The sequence below is a fragment of the Chiloscyllium punctatum genome, chromosome 41, assembly GCF_047496795.1.
Source record: "Chiloscyllium punctatum isolate Juve2018m chromosome 41, sChiPun1.3, whole genome shotgun sequence".
Taxonomy (NCBI): domain Eukaryota; kingdom Metazoa; phylum Chordata; class Chondrichthyes; order Orectolobiformes; family Hemiscylliidae; genus Chiloscyllium; species Chiloscyllium punctatum.
In genome coordinates, this window is record NC_092779.1 from 17,074,537 (window position 1) to 17,096,755 (window position 22,219).

Genomic DNA, 22,219 nt, shown 5'->3' on the forward strand with positions numbered 1-22,219 from the left:
TGCTTCCTAGTTTGGTGCCTGTCTGGTGTCTAATCACTTATCTCAGCTAGAGTAGTAATTGGGTAGCTACAATTGACCTCAGTATTTGAAAGCAGTAAAGATTCCTCTGCTGCTCGCTTTCCAGTAATTCTTGTTGAGAAATGCACACATGTGGGCGCAGCACTAGACTTTGATTTTTGCAGCCTTCTTTCTTCTCTCTGGCTCCTCAACATATAATCCACATTTCTAAATAAAGCTTGGTCATGTGCCTGCGCAACCAGAAAACAGTAAAGACCCATAGGACAATTCTTCAGCATTGGTGAGGGGTGTGGGAACGGGGAAGAGAATGGTTGTGCAAAAGATCTCACACATCATAATGTTCTTCATGAAAGCAGTAAAACAAATCATAGTGCCCACAGTCTGGAATAAGCTGGAAATGCAGCCTTAAACACTGATGAAAAGTATTGCAGAAGTTGAAAATCCAGAGTTGAAACAGAAAAAGCTGGAAACAAAAGACAACAGATAAATTACTCTAAGTGTTTCTGGTTAGGATCTTCATCAAAACTGGAAATAGTTATTAATGAGTAGATTTTAAAATGAAACAGAACCTGGTAGAAGAGGAGCTGAGAAAAAGAAGTAGATGCCAAATCACATGATGGGCTAAAAAGCCATTATTCGTTTATAACTTTTCTATATTTCTGTGGTTTACTGCATATACAAATAGAAATAGGCCAATGACCGAAATGATGTAAACAGATGATAGGAAGTATCACACAAGAAAAAGTGAGGTCCATGAGACACTGACAGTGTGAATAGAGAAAGAGGTGGTTGAAAAGGAGAATACAAAGAATTGCCAAAACATTCATAGCCCAGCTAGGTGGAGAGAACAAATTGATATCAAAGATTCTTTGAGCCATTGTACTAACAATCATTCTGACAAAGATGGGGAGAAACTGAGAATGGAGCATTTATAGAAAGCAGGATAAAAAGAAGTATAGCTGGAAAAAAATCAGCAGGATTGTGGAAAGAGATAGAGTTAGCACTTCAGGTCCAATGCAACTCTTGTTTAAAATATATTCAAGTCATATTGGCGCTGAGTTGGTACACACCGGTCTTCAAGCTACCTGGCTCCCTAAGAATTCTACATTGCTGCGGAAACATATGTTTTTATGTGCATGTTGTGGCCTGGAGTTCTGGACAGTCGTAGCAGAGGCTCCAATTTCTTTCCATAACATTGCTAACCACGATTCGCTTTTGCTCTTATTGTCTGTCTTGGCGAGAGTTTGAAGGGTTTGCAAGTTAATATGCAACCTCTCTGGCTGGGCTGTGAGCTCAGTTTCCTTAGTAATCAAGTCCTGTGGTGGGACTCAAACTTGGAACTTCTAGCTTGAGCAATGACAGTTAAGATCACCTAGAAATAATATAAGCTAGATAATTGTTGGGTCTTGCTTTTTTTAAAGTTGATAGTTCACCATCAACTTTTGGATCGTGGAAAAATATTACATTTCAGTCCTGCCAACACTTTAAAAAAAAATCATAGTTGGAGAAGCACAGCAGGTCAGGCAGCATCCGAGGAACAGGAGAGTCAATGTTTCAAACATAGGCACTTTATCAGCTATAATCTCCAGCATCTGCAGTCCTCACTTTCTCCTTTTAAAAAAATCTTAAACCTCATTTTACTGTTCAATGTCTTTCTCAGAATATAAATTCACCAATGGGATGCCAGTATAATATTGTATTGGAAACACAAAAAATAGGAGCAGATTATTTGTACCTTAGAAGTTCAATTTTTACTTCACAGCATTGCAATAGTATTTTTAAATTTCTTTGTGAGAAAATAAGTTCATACATTCAAGAAAGTATGGTTTGAACATTGCCAGATTGTCACAATGGCAACAATTTGAGCTGTACTTCTGATCAGTTATCCTGTTCTACTGCTGCCCAGTTTATATTTCTGCTTTGTTTTTGTTAATTATGCATTGCGTAATAGTGAATTCAGACTGTTCTGTCTGGGTCAATGAAAATCATTCCATAACTAAAAGATTTCCAAATGATTTTGTAATGATTCACTTGGCTTTATTTTTCTGGTTTGCTAGGATATAGCATCTTGCCTTAGTCTATATTTACATCTGCCAAAAGAATTAATAATGAGATGCGGGTGCTATATCAAATTAAACTCCTGATGGCCATTGTTAAAACCACAACCTGTATATTCAGTTTAGATTTATTCATACAGTGAAATATTACAAGTTCTTGCTGTCAGCTACAAAAGGGTCAGGAACTTTCTCCTTATATGTGTTTACGTAACAACCAGTGTGCTCACCATCTGCATATAGTTGACCACAATTGACATGCAGTTAACAAATCCGTGGGACAGCAACATGCTGTGGTACTGCCCAAGTTAAATACTGTGTAAGTTAATTTAATATCTAGTGCTACAAAAGTTGTCTATTTTAATATGACCAACAATATGCAAGTGGGGCCAATGACCTTAGCTCTGTGGATAACACTTCCACCTAAATCAAAAGGTCATGAATTCAAGATCATTCCAGGGACTTGAGTACAGTGTACACTGCAGTGTGGTACTGAGGAAATGCTACACTGTCAGAGATGCTGGCATTTGGATGGGCTTTTTAAACAGAAATTCTGTCTGCCACCTTGGATGTAAAGGATCTCATGCCGCAGTTTGAAAAGAAGTACAGCTCTGATCAGTATTTATCTCTCAATCAACGTCTCTAAAAAGAAATTATGTTGTCATTTGGTTCATTATGGGACTTTGCTATACAGTATTTGCCTAAATTCCAACAGTGCCTTAATTGGGTGAAAAAGTTTTAGGAAAATCCTGCCGTCATAAAATAAATTATATAAATGCTACAGGAAGTATAGAAAGGGAGGCAAGAGAGGAGGAAGAGTGGCGTTTTTGATAAGGGATAGCATTACAGCTGTGCTGAGGGAGGATATTCCTGGAAACACATCAAGGGAAGTTATTTGGGTGGAAATGAGAAATAAGAAAAGGATGATCAATTTATTGAGATTGTATTATAGACCCCCTAATAGTCAGAGGGAAATTGAAAAACAAACTTGTAAGGAGATCTCAGGTATCTGTAAGAATATTAGTGTGGTTATGGTAAGGGATTTTAACTTTCCAAACATTAACTGGGACTGCCATAGTGTTAAGGGTTTAGATGGAGAGGAATTTGTTAAGTGCGTACATGACAATTTTCTGATTCAGTATGTGGATGTACCCACTAGAGAAGGTGCAAAACGTGACCTACTCTTGGGAAATAAGGCAGGGCAGGTGACTGAGGTGTCAGTGGGGGAGCACTTTGGGGTCAGCGACCATAATTCCATTAGATTTAAAATAGTGATGGAAAAGGATAGACCAGTCTAAAAGTTGGTGTTCTAAATTAGAGAAAAGCCAATTTTGACGGTTTTAGGCAAGAACTTTCGAAAGCTGTTTGGGAGGCGGATGTTCACAAGTAAAGGGACGGCTGGAAAATGGGAAGCCTTCAGGAATGAGATAACGAGAATCCAGAGAAAGTATATTCCTGTTAGGGTGAAAGGAAAGGCTGGTAGTATAGGGAATGCTGGATGACTAAAGAAATTGAGGGTTTGGTTAAGAAAAAGAAGGAAGCATATGTCAGGTATAAACAGGATAGATCGAGTGAATCCTTAGAGTATAAAGGCAGTAGGAGTATACTTAAGAGGGAAATCAGGAGAGCAAAAAGGGGACATGAAATAGCTTTGGCAAATAGAATTAAGGAGAATCCAAAGGGTTTTTACAAATATATTAAGGACAAAAGGGTAACTAGGGAGAGAATAGGGCCCTCAAAGATCAGCAAGGCAGCCTTTGTGTGGAGCCTCAGAAAATAGGGGAGATACTAAAAGACTTTTTTGCATCAGTATTTACTGTGGAAAAGGATATGGAAGATATAGACTGTAGGGAAATAGATAGTGACACCTTTCAAAATGTCCATATTACAGAAGAGGAAGTGCTGGATGTCTTGAAATGCATAAAAGTGGATAAATCCCCAGGACCTGATCAGGTGTACCCTAGAACTCTGTGGGAAGCTAGAGAAGTGATTGCTGGGCCTCTTGCTGAGATATTTGTATCATCGATAGTCACAGGTGAGGTGCCGGAAGACTGGAGGTTGGCTAACATGGTGCCACTGTTTAAGAAGGGCAGCAAGGACAAGCCAGGGAACTATAGACCGGTGGTGGGCAAGTTGTTGGAGGGAATCCTGAGGGACAGGATGTCCATGTATTTGGAAAGGCAAGGACTGATTAAGGATAGTAAACATAGCTTTGTGCTTGGGAAATCATGTCTCACAAACTTGATTGAGTTTTTTGAAGAAGTAACAAAGAGGATTGATGAGGGCAGAGCGATAGATGTGATCTATATGGACTTCAGTAAGGCATTCGACAAGGTTCCCCATGGGAGACTGGTTAGCAAGGTTAGATCTCACACAATACAGGGAGAGCTAGCCATTTGAATACATAACTGGCTCAAAGGTAGAAGACAGAGGGTTGTTTTTCAGACTGGAGGCCTGTGACCAATGGAGTGCCACAAGGATTGGTGCTGGGTCCACTACTCTTTGTCATTTATATAAATGATTTGGATGTGAGCATAAGAGGTACAGTTAGTAAGTTTGCAGATGACGCCAAAGGTGTAGTGGACAGCGAAGAAGATTACCTCATTTTACAACAGGATCTGGACCAGATGGGCTAATGGGCTGAGAAGTGGCAGATGGAGTTTAATTCAGATAAATGTGAGGTGCTGCATTTTGGGAAAGCAAATCTTAGCAGGACTTATACACTTTTAATGGTATAATGGGAGTGTTGCTGAACAAGGAGACCTTGGAGTGCAGGTTCATAGCTCCTTGAAAGTGGAGTTGCAGGTAGATAGGATAGTGAAGAAGGCGTTTGGTATGCTTTCCTTTATTGGTCAGAGTATTGAGTACAGCAGTTGGGAGGTCATGTTGCGGCTGTACAGGACATGGTTAGGCCACTGTTGGAATATTGCGTGCAATTCTGGTCTCCTTCCTATCAGAAGGATGTTGTGAAACTTGAAAGGGTTCAGAAAAGATTTTGCAAGGATGTTGCCAAGGTTGGAGGATTTGAGCTATAGGAAGAGGCTGAACAGGCTGGGGCTATTTTCCCTGCAGCGTCGGAGGTTGAAGGGTGACCTTATAGAGGTTTACAAAATCATGAGGGGCATGGATAGGATAAGTAGGCAAAGTCTTTTCCCTGGGTCGGAGAGTCCAGAACTAGAGGGCATAGGTTTAGGATGAGAGGGGAAAGATATAAAAGAGACCTAAGTGGCAACTTTTTCACGCAGAGGGTGGTACGTATATGGAATGAGCTGTCAGAGGATGTTGTGGAGGATGGTACAATTGCCACATTTAAAATGTAGCACTGCTATCCTGTAGTGCTACATTCAAGTTATTATAACTCCTCGATGAACTATAACAGACAGACAGAACTGTGGATGCCATTGCAATCCACCCTGCCCAAACATTCACGAATCAAATTAGAATTGCCAGACAGTGATGAGACACAGGAATCATGGATACCTTCCTCCTCTAAGCAGTAACACCACTTAAATTGCCTACTCTCACTGAGAACCGCTCCTCAGCACAAAGGCTTTAGAGAAAAAGGTGCATAGCTATTTATATGACCACACGTATTTTCCTTGTACTAAGCAGAAATACTTTCCTATCCCTCAGAATAGCATTGCCTTCACATTTAAGATATTGATCAAAGTATAAGCACTGTAATGATTTACAACAAACTGTGTTTTCGTTATTTTTCATTAGATGAAGTATGGACCAAGGTTTATAAACATCTATGCAACCATGACAATAGTATTAAGCCACATGGATGTACTGATTGTGGCAAGAGATTCTTCAGAACGTAAGTGTTTCATATACTTAATAGTGTAACTAGATTTTCCTTACTCCTGAGCCAGGAACGGAATGGAGATTGTGGAAGAATTGATTACATAGTTAAACTACCAGTAAAGCATGTGCCAAAGCTTCCCATTTTCCTAATAATTTGATGTTCCCAAAAAGCAAGATCTTTTGCAATGAAAATCTCATGTTCCCATTTGTTTAATAGTACAATTTAAATACTGCTCGAATCCTGATACGGTTTGACAGTGGTCATAAAACATTTTCTGCATTTCCTTTCTGCCATTCAAAGTGCTATATACTATGTCGAGACATGACTGGGAAGCATATACCAATAGTTGTGCCCCATTCCGCAAGCCATCACAGATGTATAAATGTATAAACTTCCAATGAGACCAGTCAAGATGACCAATTTGCTAACTGATGTTTGGGACAAATTCATATTAGGTTTTGTCAGTAATAGAAAAATAACTGTATTGTAACATACTTAATTTGGACAACAGCAGTGAAAATAAAAGATTTCTAATCTACAATGCAACTTAAACTATACTTAAACTTCAAAACCCCAAATACACGAGCACACACATTCACAATTAAGATAGACAAAAGAAAACTGTTTCCAACGTACTGCGGTTGGAAAAAAAATATAGACATAGTTAATAAAATTCTCAAGATCAAAATTTCTCTTTTGATTTCAGCAATGATGACCCTCTGTTGTGTGAATGGTGAAAGTCATCCTTTGATTCAATAGTTGATCTGATGCACTCAAGTCTTGTATGAATCCTTTCTTTTAAGCTTTCTTGTTTTTTCTGTCTTTTCCCCACATGGTGAGAGAGTGGGAGAGGTGGGTGTTTTCTGTCTGCAGACTGAATATTTCTCCTCCTCTGTAGCTTTTGGCACTTTTCAACAAGCTGCAGCTCAACCAATCAGAGGGTGTTGCAACTCAGAATTTCCTTAACTCAAAAGATTCTTTCAGCCATTCAATTTCAAATTCTCCTTTTACAACTCAATATATGCAGCACTTCATATTTTTTAAATTGTCCTGGTATTTCAGTTATAACTGTTGAAAAGTGTGATGCTGGACAAGCACAGCAGGTCAGGGAGCATCTGAGGAGCAGGAGAATCGGTGTTTTGGGCATACGCCCTCCATCAGGAATACATTCCTGATGAACAGCTTATGCCCAAAACGTCGATTCTCTTGCTCCTCGGATGCTGCCTGACTTGCTGTGCTTTTCCAGCACCACACTTTTCGCCTCCAATTTCCAGCATCTGAAATCCTCACTTTATTTCAGTTGTAGCAGTCCAAGTACCATTTCAATTTATGGTCCAATAAAATTAAAATGTAGTCTTGGATAAACACATGGATGATGGTGGGATAATGTAGGGGGATTGGCTTAGATTAGTTCACAGGTCGGCATAACATCAAGGGCCAAAGGGCCTGTTCTGCGCTGTATTGTTCTATGTTGTATGTGTTTTACAACTATTTCAAGGCATTTGATGCCTATTTTTTAATTGCAGTAAAATCAGCTTAATGTACTGCAATTAAAACGAGGCAACATGAGCCATCACACAAGACCTACAGCCAAAAGAGCAGTCAATACCACTCCGCATGTCAGAAGCAAATATCAGGGAAGATAATATTGCCCATGAAAATGCACCTATTTCTATCGTTTATAAAATGCATTCTCAACACGTGTAAAACACGATTCCTGTTTTAAATAAAAACAGAAAATGCTGGGTACTTTGAATGGGTTGTGCTGCATCGTAAAGGGAGAAAGACAGCGTTATTGTTACAGACCAAAGACCTTTCATCAAAACTGGAAAAAGTTAGAAATGTAGAAGGCTTTAAGTAAGTATAAAGGTAGGGGAACGAAGGGAGAAACCTCTAATTGGATGGAAGGCAACTGTATGTATTTATTTCATTGTATGTTCAATGGTGCATTTTGTCTTGCGATTTATTTCAGTTGGGAATGCACAGTGCGATTCATATTTGGTGCCTCATTTGAACCTGCTTTTTGGTAATTTGGTAAGAAATTTCCCAAGTCTGACTTTCACATTGACTCAAGGTTGGGATTTTCAGGAAAGCATCCACAACATTAAATGAGGACTTGCAGTAAAAGATGAATCCAGAGAAGATGTACAGAGAAGCATAATCATTGCAAACAGTAACTGCCTAAAAACAGGAAAGAAATTGGGGCAAAGGTTATAGCTGGAAGTTTTTGCACTCAGTGTCAAATCTCAAGGGCTGTAACCTGCTTATTTGGCACAAGAAATCCTAGACTGAAATTTAAGTAAAACCCCATAAACTCCATCGGCCCACATAGGGATTATTTAAGAGATCAACTTCTTTGGGTCTCTACTGATTCTGGCTCTTCTACAGATTTGACCTCCTGAGAAAGTTACAATGGCTTCCCTGCTCAGAAACACAGTTTAAACAGTAGTCAGATGCTAATAAAGCCATGGGGAGTAGGATCTGTATATTTAACAAAGAGTCCCCCCTCCCCTTTCTACCATCTCAGAAGGGCAGGTACAAGTGGAGCATTAGAGACCTTGTTGCCTCGAAGATTTTATCTGCCTGCCTAATCCTAACTGCCTCAGATAATATTAATTTCTCAACAACGTTCAGACAGTGGTATGAGGGGTAATAGACTATCTGTGGAACCATATCATACCAAGGATGTATGTCTTTCGGCAGAACAGAGACAAAAAACTGGAGAGAAAATTAATGTTTTTCTAGAGTGAATCCAATTTTTAATAAGCTTTATGTTCAATCGTTGGACCTTATACTTCAATGAACTGTAAATCTGTTCAAAGTATAGCAATATAAGTATGAGCAGGGTGATGTGCTTCTTTTTTTGCAGCATGAGATGGAATTATTTTCTGCTTTTGTCAGAGTTGAACTGAAGGAACATATGGCGAGGCATAACGAAGCAAGACCTTTTCTCTGCCAGTTTTGTGGACGGACATTCAAGTATAGAAGGCAGATGAATAAACATCACAGACATGTCCATCAGATGGCAAAGGAAAAAAGGAGAGAACATGAAAATGATTCAACAAATAAACAGCACGTGAAGAAGGAGCCTCAAAATAAGTCAAAAAAGCCAAATAAAGAATTTGACTGCAGTATTTGTACCAGGTATTAACTTACCATACTATGAAATACTAAGGGCCTTTAAAAAGCATTTATTGTCTCTTGAAACATAGGGGATATTTCAGACATACTTACCTGCATTTTTATTTTCTTAGGTCATGGTTTCTCCCATTCTTCCTCCTGGCCTCGAGTTCCCTTGCTCCACAGAACCCAACAGTTCCAAATCTAAGCTGTCCTTATGTCCTCCTCTAAGTCCTACCATCCCATCTCCACTGACATACATCGGTCTGTAATTCATAAGTCTGTAATTTAAAATCTTCAGGCTTAAAGTTCCGAGTCTCTCTCACCTAGACCTGCGAATTTTAGTATTTCCTCTTGAATCGTAAGGTCTCTTGTCACTGTTTTCCTCCTTGGCCTCCCTTTGCCTATCATTTATGTGAGAGCTGCTGACTGCCTGGGTTTTTAATCTTTGGAACTCCTCCTTAAGGCCCTATGCTTCTCCTTCTCCACGAGCCACATCTTTTTGACTATTCCATGTGCAATGCCTCTTGATAAGCATGGTTGCTGGTGCATGGCTTGTGGTGATATCCATAGTGCTTCTTGGTGAGTATGTGTACTAGAAAATCAACAACAGTGTTCAGAACCCGTGCTAAAACACACTGTTTAAGTAAGTTCTTCAAATTGCATTAAAGAGCTCACGTTAAATCGGAGATACCTGTACAATGGAAGTATAATTTTAAAAATTTTCAAAAACTTTTAATCACAATAATATTGATTTCTCAAAATGCCATGCTTTGCATTGTTTCACTTAAGGCATTCCTCAAAAAAAATTACTTTTTCTGTTCCTATTTTTCATCTAATGGGGATGCCATCTAAAAGCACAGTGTAGGTTTTCACATGTACGTACAGTTTTGAAGACATTGTGTGCAATTTCTATCTTTAAACTTCAGGTGTGTTATCACCTATTTTGCAACATTAATGCAAAGTTAACATTACCCCCTTTTTAAACAATGAGATTCATTTTGTCCTTCTCTGTATCTGATCTGTTAGAAGAATTTAGGCCTAAAATCTACTTTGAAAGTAGCCAGACCTTGTACATATTTGTGCACAAACTTCAGTAGGAACAGCACTGCAGTGATATCACTAACTAGTACAGTTATACTTCAGAAATCATCTTCTCTCAAGTTACATAAATAAAAATGGTTTGATTGTTCAACCTTCCCCAGATTAATTAGCCTGAATGAGTCCGGTTCTAAATCAGGCCTGTTCAGCAACTGTCAAGAATTGCACTTGCAAGATTTGGTGGCCTCATTTCAGCTAATTGGGTGGTTATTGTATCTGCTGTCACAGAATAATATAAGCTTTTTAACATGTCATTAAGTCAAAAATTCTGATTCTGACTCAGACATAATTTATCACAGCAGCTAATGATGATATATGCTACAGGGAAATTGGCTCCTCTTTTCTGGAAATGTTAATTATTGAAATCATTAGTGTACAGAACTTTTGAAATTATTGATGTAACAATTTACCTTTAAGTTAACAGTATGTTAACTTGCTGAATAATTGCTAAGGATATAGTTTATAATTCACTCCCTGCAGCCCCTGCATTTCTTTAGTACTTCAATTTCCTCGGAAACCAACACATCATTATTCTTGGTGATTAAAAACAGTGCGGTCTGTTACAGCAACATTCTGAGTTGTAATTTCATACTGGGATACACTAGTAGTTTCTCAGAATTCAGTCAGATACAGGAAGGTCCTCGGTGATAGCCATTTGCTTCCCCTTGGTGTGGGAGCTGAAAGTTCCCAGCTGCATCACAGCAGTGTTGGCCAATTCTCTGGAGCATGATGCTTGGTTATCTTCTCAACTCTCTCTCTTTGATCACATCCTTCCCCAACAATCTCATTATGTAAAAAAACAAAAACATCTGTGGATCCTGTAAATCAGAAACAAAACAGAAGCTTCTGGAAAAGCTCAGCAGGTCTGGGAGCATCTGTGAAAAGAAATCAGCATTAACGTTTCTGATCCAGTGCCAGGGCGGCACGGTGGCTCAGTGGTTAGCTGCTGCCTCCCAGCTCTAGGGACCTGGGTTCGATTCCAACCTTGAATGACTGTGGGCGTTTGCACATTCTCCCCGTGTCTACATGGGTTTCTTCTAGGTACTCTGGTTTCCTCCCACAATCCAAAGATATGCAGATTAGGTGAATTGGCCATGCTAAATTGCCCATCATTTTCAGGGATGTGTAGGTTAAGTGCATTGGTCAGGGGTAAAAACGTAGAGTAATAAAGTGGGGGAATGGGTTTAGGTGGGATACTCTTTGGAGGGTCGGGGTGGACTTCCACACGTAGGGATTCTATGAGAAGTGTAGCGCTGAAAAAGCACAGCAGATCAGGCAGCAGGAGAGTTGACGTTTTGAATATAAGCTCCTTGGATGCTGCCTGACCTGCTGTGGTTTTCCAGCACCACACTTCTGACTCTCACTCTGACTCTCCAGCATCTGCAGTCCTCACTTTCTCTTAGTTTCGGGTCTGGTGACCCCTCCTCAGAACTCCGATGCTGCCAGACCCGCTAAGCTTTCTCAACAACTTCTGTTCTTGTTTCTGTATCTCATTATGTGCCTCTTAAAGGTAAAAGGTTTATATCATTAAAAAAAAATGCAAGCCCTAAATAAATCAATGTAATCAAACTTGCCCATAAGTTGCCTTTGTCCTTTCAGAAACTGTCCTTCAGATTCGGTCATCAAAATCCAATCTCTGTCAAGGTTATCAGTTTTTCTTGTGTGCCTTGAAGCTGGGTTTTATGGGGTTTTTTTTCGGGCTCTTCACCATGCATATCCTTTTAGGCCTTCCGGTGATTAGGAGTGACAGTTGGGTCATTCACATTCCCCTGCTATTGACAGCACAACAATCCAGAGAGTGAGAGGAAAAGAACCTGAGGACTTTCAATAAAAGTCACTGGCAATCCTCCAAGGAACTGAGCATTTCGGTAACTGACAATCAGGTCAGGAGAAATTACAAACTACTCTATACACTCAAAGGTGACAATTCTGCCATAATTGGTACGGCACGGTGGCACAGTGGTTAGCACTGCTGCCTCACAGCGCCAGAGACCCGGGTTCAATTCCCGCCTCAGGCAACTGACTGTGTGGAGTTTGCACATTCTCCCCGTGTCTGCGTGGGTTTCCTCCGGGTGCTCCGGTTTCCTCCCACAGTCCAAAGATGTGCAAGTCAGGTGAATTGGCCATGCTAAATTGCCCGTAGTGTTAGGTAAGGGGTATGGGTGGGTTGCGCTTCGGCGGGGCGATGTGGACTTGTTGGGCCGAAGGGCCTGTTTCCACACTGTAAGTAATCTAATCTAATCTAATCATTCTCCTAATTTAAATATAATTATGCAACTCCGTCTCTCCTGCTGGGTGTGCCCATGCCTTTTGTAAACCTTGCATAATAAGTGGTCACTGTGAAGTAAGGTTGCTAGAGGTGGTGCTATTTAACTCAATCTCAGGATGCAATTTTGCGTCAGTTCCAGCAGTCTGTTCATTTATCGGGGTCTTGCAATACAACACAGGGATGCAAGGACACAAGGAGGAAGATCACTCACATATTGTAATGCCTGTTGGGACAAACAGCACAGTCATTTGCATTCAAATATGCAAGACCATAATACTCGGGAGCAGAGGCATGCCATTCAGCCCATCAAGCTTGCTGTGTTATTTAGTGAGAGACAAAGAAAAGTAGATAAGCAGGAGGCAAACCAGGCAGCATCAGGAGGTGGAGAAGTCCAACGCTTCAGGTGTAACCCTTCCATCGTCAACTCCACTTTCCTACACTTTCTCCACAAACTTTGAATCCCTTACTGAATAAAAACTATTTATCTCGACTTTGAATATGCTTAATGACCCAACCTCTACAGCATTAAAAAATTCCACAGATTCTCTGCCCTTGAGAGAAGATCTCCTAATATGCATCGCTCTTGCTGATACAAAATGTCACTCCTAACATTTATCACGATACAGCCCTCTGCTGTAAAAATTCCACAAGTTTGCTGTGCCCTGAGAGAAGGTATTCTCCTAATATGCATTTTTCTTGCTGATCAGAAATGTCACTCCTAACATTTATTACTATGTAGATAGATGAAGATTGAGCTGAATTTAATGATTTAATAATTAATACAGAAATGTATAGGAAGAAGCAATACTTCTGAAAGTTTTACTGCACAAGTACAGTAAATCTTAAAATTTATCTTTTATAAACCCACACATAAAAGTTCCAATTAATTTTTCTAAAGTTATTGCTGTTATTAAAGAATAACCTTCAATTCACCATGGTAGTACACATTACGGAAAAATGTCTAAGCACTTAGTGGAATGAATTCTGCAGTATTTATAAAAACAGTATACCGTGAATCACAGTAAGAGATCTAGGAGAGGAAATTGAAAGGCTGATTAAAAAGTTGGCTTTGAGAATGAAATTAGTGATGGACAGGTTGGGTTGAATGATCCATTTCTGTGTCATACATCCCCGTGTAAAGGAGTAAGAAGGCAGAGGGATTCCAAAAGAAAGATGATTGAAGATCTGTGAATGTTGCTGATTCAAAAATGGTGAGAGGGGTAGACCAAATAACTATAGTCTGGTCAGTCTGACCTCATTGGTGGATAAGTATCAGGGTCAATATTGAGAAGAGAGGATTAACTGTTGCCTGAAATGGCACCGATTAATCGGGGAAGGTTGTCTCTTACTAAGTTAATTGATCTTTTTAACTAGTTGTCTACGTGGATTTTAGTAAGACATTTGACACGGTTCGACATGACAGACTGTAAATAAAAATTAAACCTTTTGTGAAACATGGGAATGTAGTAAGTTGAATCCAAAATTGGTTCAGACTTAGGAACCAAAGGGTATTGGTTGCCAAATGGAAAGTGATGTCCAATTTTGTTCCACAGGGCTCATTGTTGGGTTGGTTGCTGATGTGATATTTATTAATAATTTAGAATACAATGTCGGAGACATGGTTGGCAAATTTGCAGATGACACTCAGTTTGGTTGAATAGTGATGATGAAGAGGATGTCTGTTTGCTGCAGGATAACATCAATGGTTTGATTGGGCAGAAAAGTGGAAAATGGGTTTCAATCTTGAGAAGAGTAAAGCTATTCATTTGGGTGGGTGATGGGGGTGGAGGATGGAGGAGAAAGGGAGGCAAGGAAAGCAAAGGAATGGACAATAAAGAAGTGGGTCTTTAGGTAGGTGGAGGAAATGAGACCTTGGAGTGCATGCCCACAGGCACTTGAAGGTTGCAGGGCAGTTGGATAAGATAATAAACAAGGCACATGGGATACTTCATTTCATTGGGTGAGCTACTGAATACAAAAGCAGGGATGCAATGCTGGAACAATACAAGACACTTGTGAGGCCATAACTGGAGTTTTGTGTACAAGTTCTGGTCATCACATAACAGGAACGACCTGATTGCACTAGATACTGTACAGAGGAGATTTATGAAAATATTGCCACTGCTTGAAGTTGTAGCTATGAGGAAAGATTGAATAGGCTGAGTTATTTTGTTTAGAATGCAGGAGGCTGAGAGGTGACTTAAACAAGATGTCCAGAATAATGAGGTACCTGGAAGGAGTGGACAAGTTAGAACTGTACCCCCTAGCAAGGAGGCCAAAAAATTGAGTGGATAGATTGAAGGACATGATAGCTACCTAAAATTTATTGCCCTTTTTGGTGGTTGAGACAGAAACCCCCAATGCATTGAAAAGGAACCTGGATCCACACCTCAAACACTATAACCTGAAAGGCTAAAGAGCAAGTGCAGGAAAATTGGATTAGATTAGACAGCTAGTTCATTTAACCAGTGCTGACATGAGGTATTGAATAGCCCCTTTCTGTGCTGTATCCTTCTATGACTTCTTCCTAACTCTGATACAAATGACCTGTTCAATTCAACTGCCATCTCTTTATTTCCAATTATCCATTCTCCAGATTCACTTGTTAGCTTTAATTTGTCTTTTTTTTAAATATAGCAACTCTGAACTATTTGTTTTTATGTTTCTGACTTGCTTTCTCTTGTACTTTAAATTTTCCCACTTGTCTCTGCATCATTATATGTGTTATATTTACATTCGACAGTATCTTGAACCTTTTTAGGTGTTAATAGTGGTGGACAGGCCAGAGTTCCCAAAAGAGAAACAAGAATACTACTTGTATATTCAAACTATGGTATTAATGCTCAGTATTACTCTCATACAGAAGAACAATGGAAACAAATTGTTCAGCTAATCATTATCTTGGTCCTGCATTGCATCAGGGTTACCTGTACAGCTCCCTCTGAGGAAGTTTCTCTTCTGAACAAACATACCGATCTATCCTTGGAACGTATTCCTCAGCTTTATTTCAGAAAAAGGAATGGTCTGCCTTTTCCCACAACACTCTCGACATCCTCAGAAAACTCCAAACTAAAATGAAATTCCAGCGAGTGTTTCATTGCAAAAGGAAGTGCCAAAGGCCCTTAAGGATGAGGCAACAGCTGTTCTTGAATTGTTCCATATATCCTGTTGCTTCATAGTCTCCACACTCCCAGCATTCCACAATTATGTAATTAAACATGGAAAATATTGCTGCCCCTTGCTTCATCCGTGGTGTGAGTCACACCAGTGGCAGTGCATTACTGCATGCGTTAGTGCATGCCTTGGCCTGCCTCCCTTATTACTCTATTGGAAAATCTACACATTTGAACTTTTTAAAAAGAAATTGCAGAGGGTTGGAAATCTTCCATAATACTTATCAAATAATTTTGTGTTTCTGTAAGAATGTGCCAGTGAAAGCTCCACACAGGTCGTGTAAGAGAATATCTGCATTCATTAAAGAAACTGCTCATTAATGTAAACAGTGATGTATGTCATATCGTTGAGTTTGGGCATGCGGCAGCTATTTTTGTTGTTTAGTGCATTTCCAGTAGAGGGCAGCAAAGGATAACTCTTCCATGCTCTCCTTATCAGTCCCTCCCAATTCAATATGAAGACAATTATTCCACAAAACTTTACTTTGTAATAAAATTAAACATTGCTGTCCCCCCCCCACCCCCTGCTCCCTAGTTACCTGTATGGTTGGTTCTACTGGATAGAAAGTGGTAACAAATTTAATGAAGAGCTGTGCTCTGAGAGTAGTGAAAATGCATTTAAGGGGAAGCTAGATAAGTGCAGGAAGAATAAATGATGTTAATTGGGCATAAAGTTTGAATCCAACCAGATGAATTAATCTGGACAATGCAGGTAAAAGAAGGAGATAGGCATAGCTGGAACTGCAGTTGATGGGGTCAGGTTGGAGAAGACTTGTGTAGAGCATAAACACGTGAGCTGAATGGTCTGTTTCTGTACTGCAGTTTCTATTGTCTTGGGACCATTTTTCATTAACTATGATTATAATTTAGGTTTCAAAGAGTCCCTGTAACCAAAATTTGTTAAAACTTTTTTTTATGGATAAGTTGAAAACTTTGTCCCAGAAAAGTGTCCCTTATCATGTCAAACCAAGTTGTGCTTTCAGATTTTCACGTTGAGACTAATATTTGACACAGTAATAGAATATGGCTTGTATCTTGTTGCTCACAGTTGGTTTGATATTGAATTTGTGCATATAGAAATAACCTTCTATAATGAGACTGGACACATTTACCTCACACATGACATCAATAAAGATGTTCTCCTGCTCCCCCCCACCCAGTCTTTTCTGCTTTCTCTGAAGATGCTTATGACAACAGTTCATCAATATTGGTGAAGACTTGTGTTCCAAAACTAGCTACGCCTCGAGCCCAGAGTCAAGACACTGGTATCTACTGGAAATATGTAAAATTGGCCAGGTGTGTCCTGTGCTCTAAAAACAGGAAAGCAGGGCAAATCTGGTCAATTGCCGTCCAATCAGTCTGCTCTTGGTCATCAGCAAAGTGATGGGAAGAGCTTTTGATAGTGCTATTAAGTGGAACTTGCAAAGGAATAACACACTAACTGAGTCTCTTTCTGCTACCTTGATGATGCATGTCATGTTTGACTCCTGCCTTAATTAGTTTTCCTCTTGGTCCTAATTGAATTACTGTCTTCTGACCTTACGAATTCCCTTTTTAAGTAGCAATTATGTGGCTGATTCTCGGACTTTTGCCAGATTTCTTTTGGATGTGTTTTACCAAAAAAAAAGCTGTTGTTTCAACTGTGCAGGTGAGGTAATGTGTTTAAGCTCCTTGATCTTTGCCTTCATACTGGTTATTCATCAAACTTCTATTTACTTAATAGATCTGACAATCAAGATAACTCACCTAGAGATCAATTTGTTTTGCAGAGTTAGTACAAAGAGAGTCAACCTTGACTCGATGGTTGTACTCTTGCTTTTGAATAAGGTGGAGATAGATATAAGGCCCCGTTCCAAAGATTGGAGCACCTGTCTTAGGCAGAAACTGCACCTCAGTCCAGAGGCACTGTCGCATTGTCGATGGTACCATCTTTATGATGAGATAGTAAATCAAAACCCTAGTTGCTGTCAGATAAATATAACAGATCTCATGGTCATATCCAAGAAAAGTACTCTGCTGATATTCCAGACAATAATTTATCTTAACCATGTATAGCTGGCCATTATTGCATTGATGTTCATGGGATCTTACTGTGTGTAAATAGGTTTTCATGTTTCCTTCACTACAAGATGTCTGATTCAAAAGTACTTGAGAAGGTTTGATAGAGGTACTCAAATCATGAGGATACTGGACAGAGTGGATAGGGAGAAATTGTTCCCATTGTTAGAAGAATTTAAAACAAGAGGCCACACTATTAAGATGATTGACAAAACAAGCAATGGAGACATATTTCCATGCAGCGTGTGGTTAGGGTTTAACATATATTGGCTGAGCATGTGATGGAGGCAGGTTCAGTTGAGGTATTTTTGAGGGATTCGATTGTTATCTGAAAAGGAAGAATGTGCAGGGCTACAGGGAGCAGGCTGAGGATGGCACTTAAGTGAATTGTTTGTTCGGAAAGCTGACACGTACACAGTGGATGGAATGGCTACCTCCTGCACTGTCATAACATATATGATCTTGTGAAATGACTGTACCAAATTGTCCACTTTTATCTTGTTTCATCCTTCTCCTTTTACCTCACCTTTCCCAAAGCCCCCACAGACTGTTATAGTTCTTTGAATGCTGTTTGTCCTCTGATAGCATGCCTTATTTAGGAGGTAAATGATGGAGTTTGAAGCATTGTTTGATCATGCAGCCGAACCACTCTTGTGATCACCTAACATCTGGGTGCATGCCCCCATGTCACCTCTGGAATTCGGCTCTTTTGTCCACATTTGAAAACCCAAGGCTGTAATAAGGTTAGGAGCCAAGTGGCCCTGCCAGAACCCAAACTGGGTATCACAGAGGAGGTTATTGATGAGGAGTAGCTGCTTCATACCATCCTCCATCACTTTACTGAAGAATAAGAGTAGATTGACAGAGCGGTAATTAGTTGTATTGGATTTGTCATTTTTTTGTGCACAAGACCAAGCTGAGCATTTTTCAACGTTGTCTGGTAGATGCTTGTGTTGTGTAATTATATGCACCGATAAAACTATTAAAGCCAAATATCATTGGATAGAAAAGCAGATTAATTTAGCAAGTTTGAATAAATTTGTGGGGAATATGTGGAAAAGTTGATTGTAATAAAAATGTCTGTAATATTATTGGTAATGATATTTGCATGTATATTTTGGTAATGTTTAAGTATTTTGAGGCATATGCATACTTTTTAAATGCAAGTTGTTTATGTAGTGCTATTTTTGTTAATGTTAATAATTTAGAGCTCTCAATTTTAACCAGTAGGATGAGAGTTAAATAAAGCCATGCTTATTAAATGGCACTAAGCAATTATAACTTTGAATTGTGAATGAGGAGTGCAGTGAGGTGCTTTGTGATGGTGACAAGTCTGTTTCCTGTTGGACAGGAAATGCTCCTCCAAGTTGGCACTACAGAGACACATGGGAACACATACTGGTATAAAACCATTTCATTGTCAGCACTGTGATTATAAAACCAGGCTAAAGGCATCACTGATACAGCACATGAGAGTTCACACAGGTAAGAATCGCAAGTGTTTTTTGTTGCCTAATATGTGCTGTAAACTTTTGTCGGCGTTTATCCAAGTAAAAATTGAAATGATTTTAACTGTGCTATTCCATTGTAAGGTGTGAAGTTCTCTCTCAATGTTTTCTCTCCAGTTTCCCTCATGTTTTCTATGGATCTGGAAGCCCAAGCAGCAGGACCAACATACTGTCAATTTTTTATTCAATAATTCTATTGTGGTAGATTCAGGAATTGTCCTGGAAATGACTGCAATAACCCCTCTCAGAACTTGTCATAATGATTATCTCCTGTCAGGGTGTCAGATTTGGGGAAGTGGTCGAGCCAATGAACAATAGCAAGTGAAGGGTCAAAGACATGACACTTAGCAGTTTAAAAGTGTAGCTGCAGAGACCTTGGGGACTGTTCTTTATTGGAGTGGATGTAGAAGGAAGTGCTGTTTGAAAAGAATGGGGAGGATGTGGGTGACAGTGACACAAAGAAATTGTAAAGAATGGCCTTGACGTTGATTACGTTTTGAGAGACAACAAGGTGGAGGAGATAGCTTTGAATGGGGACAGGAAATAGAAGGAAAAATTGAAGGAGAATGGATAGGGAATCAATATTTTAAAAATTCTGTTAGGGAAGCACACAACTTTTTTTTTCCTCCTTTCCACTTGCAGCTGTATATCAGCTTATTTGGTAAATCTGTGTGTCATGGGATACTGTGTTGCCTGCACTTTCTTTCCATCCCTTGCCACCCTTGTGGTGGTGTCCCACCTTCTGGAAACATTGCAGTCCATGCAATGTAGGTACACCTGCAGTGCTGGTATGGCTGGGGGTACAGGATATAATTTGCACAAGCAACGACGGAGGAACAGCAATATATTTCAAAGACAGGGTAATACATGATTTGTGAGTGGCAGCAAAGAACACTTTGTTCTCAATCTAGGCATTTGAAGGCTACCATCAAAGAAACGGTGGGGAGTTGCTGTAATGTAACCTATAAATATTACACATGGCAATCATGTGCACCAATGCTGGAGGGAGTGACTGTTTAAAATGTAGGATAGGACATGGATGAAGCAGCTATTTTGTCCTGAATGGTACTTAGCTCCCAGAGTGTAATAGTAGCCCTCATTTAGAAAAGTTTGAAGGTTTACTATATTTGCAAATTGTATTTCACTAACCGTGATCCATATCATTCAGGCAATGGCAATCACTGTGTGTGAGCTGTTGAGTTACTGCTCATATATTTCTTGTACATGATCTATTAGGTCTGTGCCGGACCTTTGCTGAGCAGCAAGTATTTGGGTTCTGAGAGTTTACTTCTTCAGTTTGATGCATGAACAAGGATGGTTGTCAGGGAGGTGAACATATTGAGTACAGTGTGATTTGTTACTGCAATACTTACTCTGTTCAAAACTCAGGAGAGCAAAGAGCAATAAAAATGAAGTCTACAATAATGAAATACAGGAGGCTGAGTCTACATGTCAAAGCCCTACTGAGGTTGAAAGTTCTATGTTTATGAGGGAGAAGAAATGGGGAAACAATTGTACTTCTGAAGTGCACAAGAACATCCGAATGAGGTTGTTTTATAAGACCTGTCGTATTTTTTTCTCCCTTTCCAAAGGTGAGAAGCCCTTCAAGTGTACAATCTGCCAATATGCTTCCATTGATGCCAGCTCTCTAAGGCGGCATTCCCGCACACATTCTACTGAGAAACCTTACAAATGCCAGCTGTGCACTTATAGTTGGTGAGTAGACACATTATCAAAATATATTCCTGACTTTATTTAGCCTTCCCATTTCAATTGGCCTAGCAGCAGGAACAGGGCCATGAACCCAACCCTCAATAAATATTTGATTGTAATGGCCAATGAAATTGATGACTCTTGAAGAACATTTTGCTGCTTAACATTGTTGAAAGTTTGCATTTCCTTGAGGAGCATTCTGAAGTCAGAAGTTGTGTGTGAGAAGATCTTTGACAGTCCATGGTGAGCGTGGAGTCAGAAAATATATCAATTTCTACAAAGAGGCCTACCTAAGCCTGGCCACTGGAGTGGCAATTTCAGAAATCAATTGCATCATTCTTTGTCTGGGTGGATTCCACTCCAGCTGCTGTAGGGAGCCTCCTTTCCCATTACAAGATTGCTTTAATGGTCAAACACAAGTATTGTTTCTCTTTGTCTCCATTTTGGTTTCAGTTTATATTGCTTTTCCTTCATTGTATTCAGTTTTAGTGCTCATTTCTAAAGTTGAGAATGACTTGTCTTTCTTACAAAAATTAAAATAAATCAGGCAGCTCCGTGATTAACATTAAAGCCGGAAGGAAACAAAAGGCCTTCTGGCACTCCGATCCTGTAGATCTTAGCTACAGTGTTGATATATTGCAGGAAAATATATCAACAACCCTTAAAAAAAAATGTTTTCCTGTGTGGTAAAATTTGTACTTTGTTAATTAATTTGTTTATTAATATTGCACATTAAATGCCAACTCTGTAGTTAAATGTATTGTGTGGAATGTTATTGATCTCTGGATCAATGTTTAGACTTTGATCTGTGCTGAGTTCGCTGGTCACAGTTGGGTGTCAGTGGAGGTATTTTATTCAGCGTCGTTGTTAAAAAGAAGTTAGGAAACATTTATGGACTCTGTTTTGCCATCTTTTCAGTAGCTTGAACTGTAGTATACTTGTCTAGCTAATACCCTGCTGATGCATTGGTATACTCCTCCAATTATCATACTGATTTAAAATGAGATGGTTGATATTACAAACTTAAAACCTAGGTCTAAAAATTACATAAATGATTGTCATTCAGAAAGAAAATGCTAAAGGAAATTGTTCTGGAACTCTACAGCTCTCTGTTTGATTCTTCATTTAACAGTAAGAGATTTATTTTTGCATAGGCCTAAAGACTTTTTTCTCTAACAAGTGGATTAGATTTACCTTTTTTTTTCCATAGGGGAAGAAGCCTCAAATTTGATTTTAAGTGACCCTTCCACGTGTATCTTTAACCGGGGCAGCACATAAAATAGGTCAGCTGCATAATCTACCACATTTCCGTCCAACCTTTAAACTATTCTCCACAATACACAAACTAGGCTGGGCATAAAATTCAGCAGCCTGTCTGATATATGGAAATAAATAAT

At 39.4% G+C, this 22,219-nt stretch overlaps 1 protein-coding gene across 1 annotated transcript in view; it reads left to right on the forward strand.

The window, feature by feature from the left end:
- Positions 1–22,219, forward strand: part of LOC140464880 (uncharacterized) — a 37,821-nt gene that overhangs the window by 10,134 nt on the left and 5,468 nt on the right. Inside the window, exons 3-6 of the mRNA XM_072560451.1 lie at positions 5,796–5,892; positions 8,782–9,024; positions 18,953–19,086; positions 20,702–20,825. Of these exons, the coding sequence (XP_072416552.1) occupies positions 5,796–5,892; positions 8,782–9,024; positions 18,953–19,086; positions 20,702–20,825 (598 nt within the window). The remainder of the gene's footprint in view (positions 1–5,795; positions 5,893–8,781; positions 9,025–18,952; positions 19,087–20,701; positions 20,826–22,219) is intronic.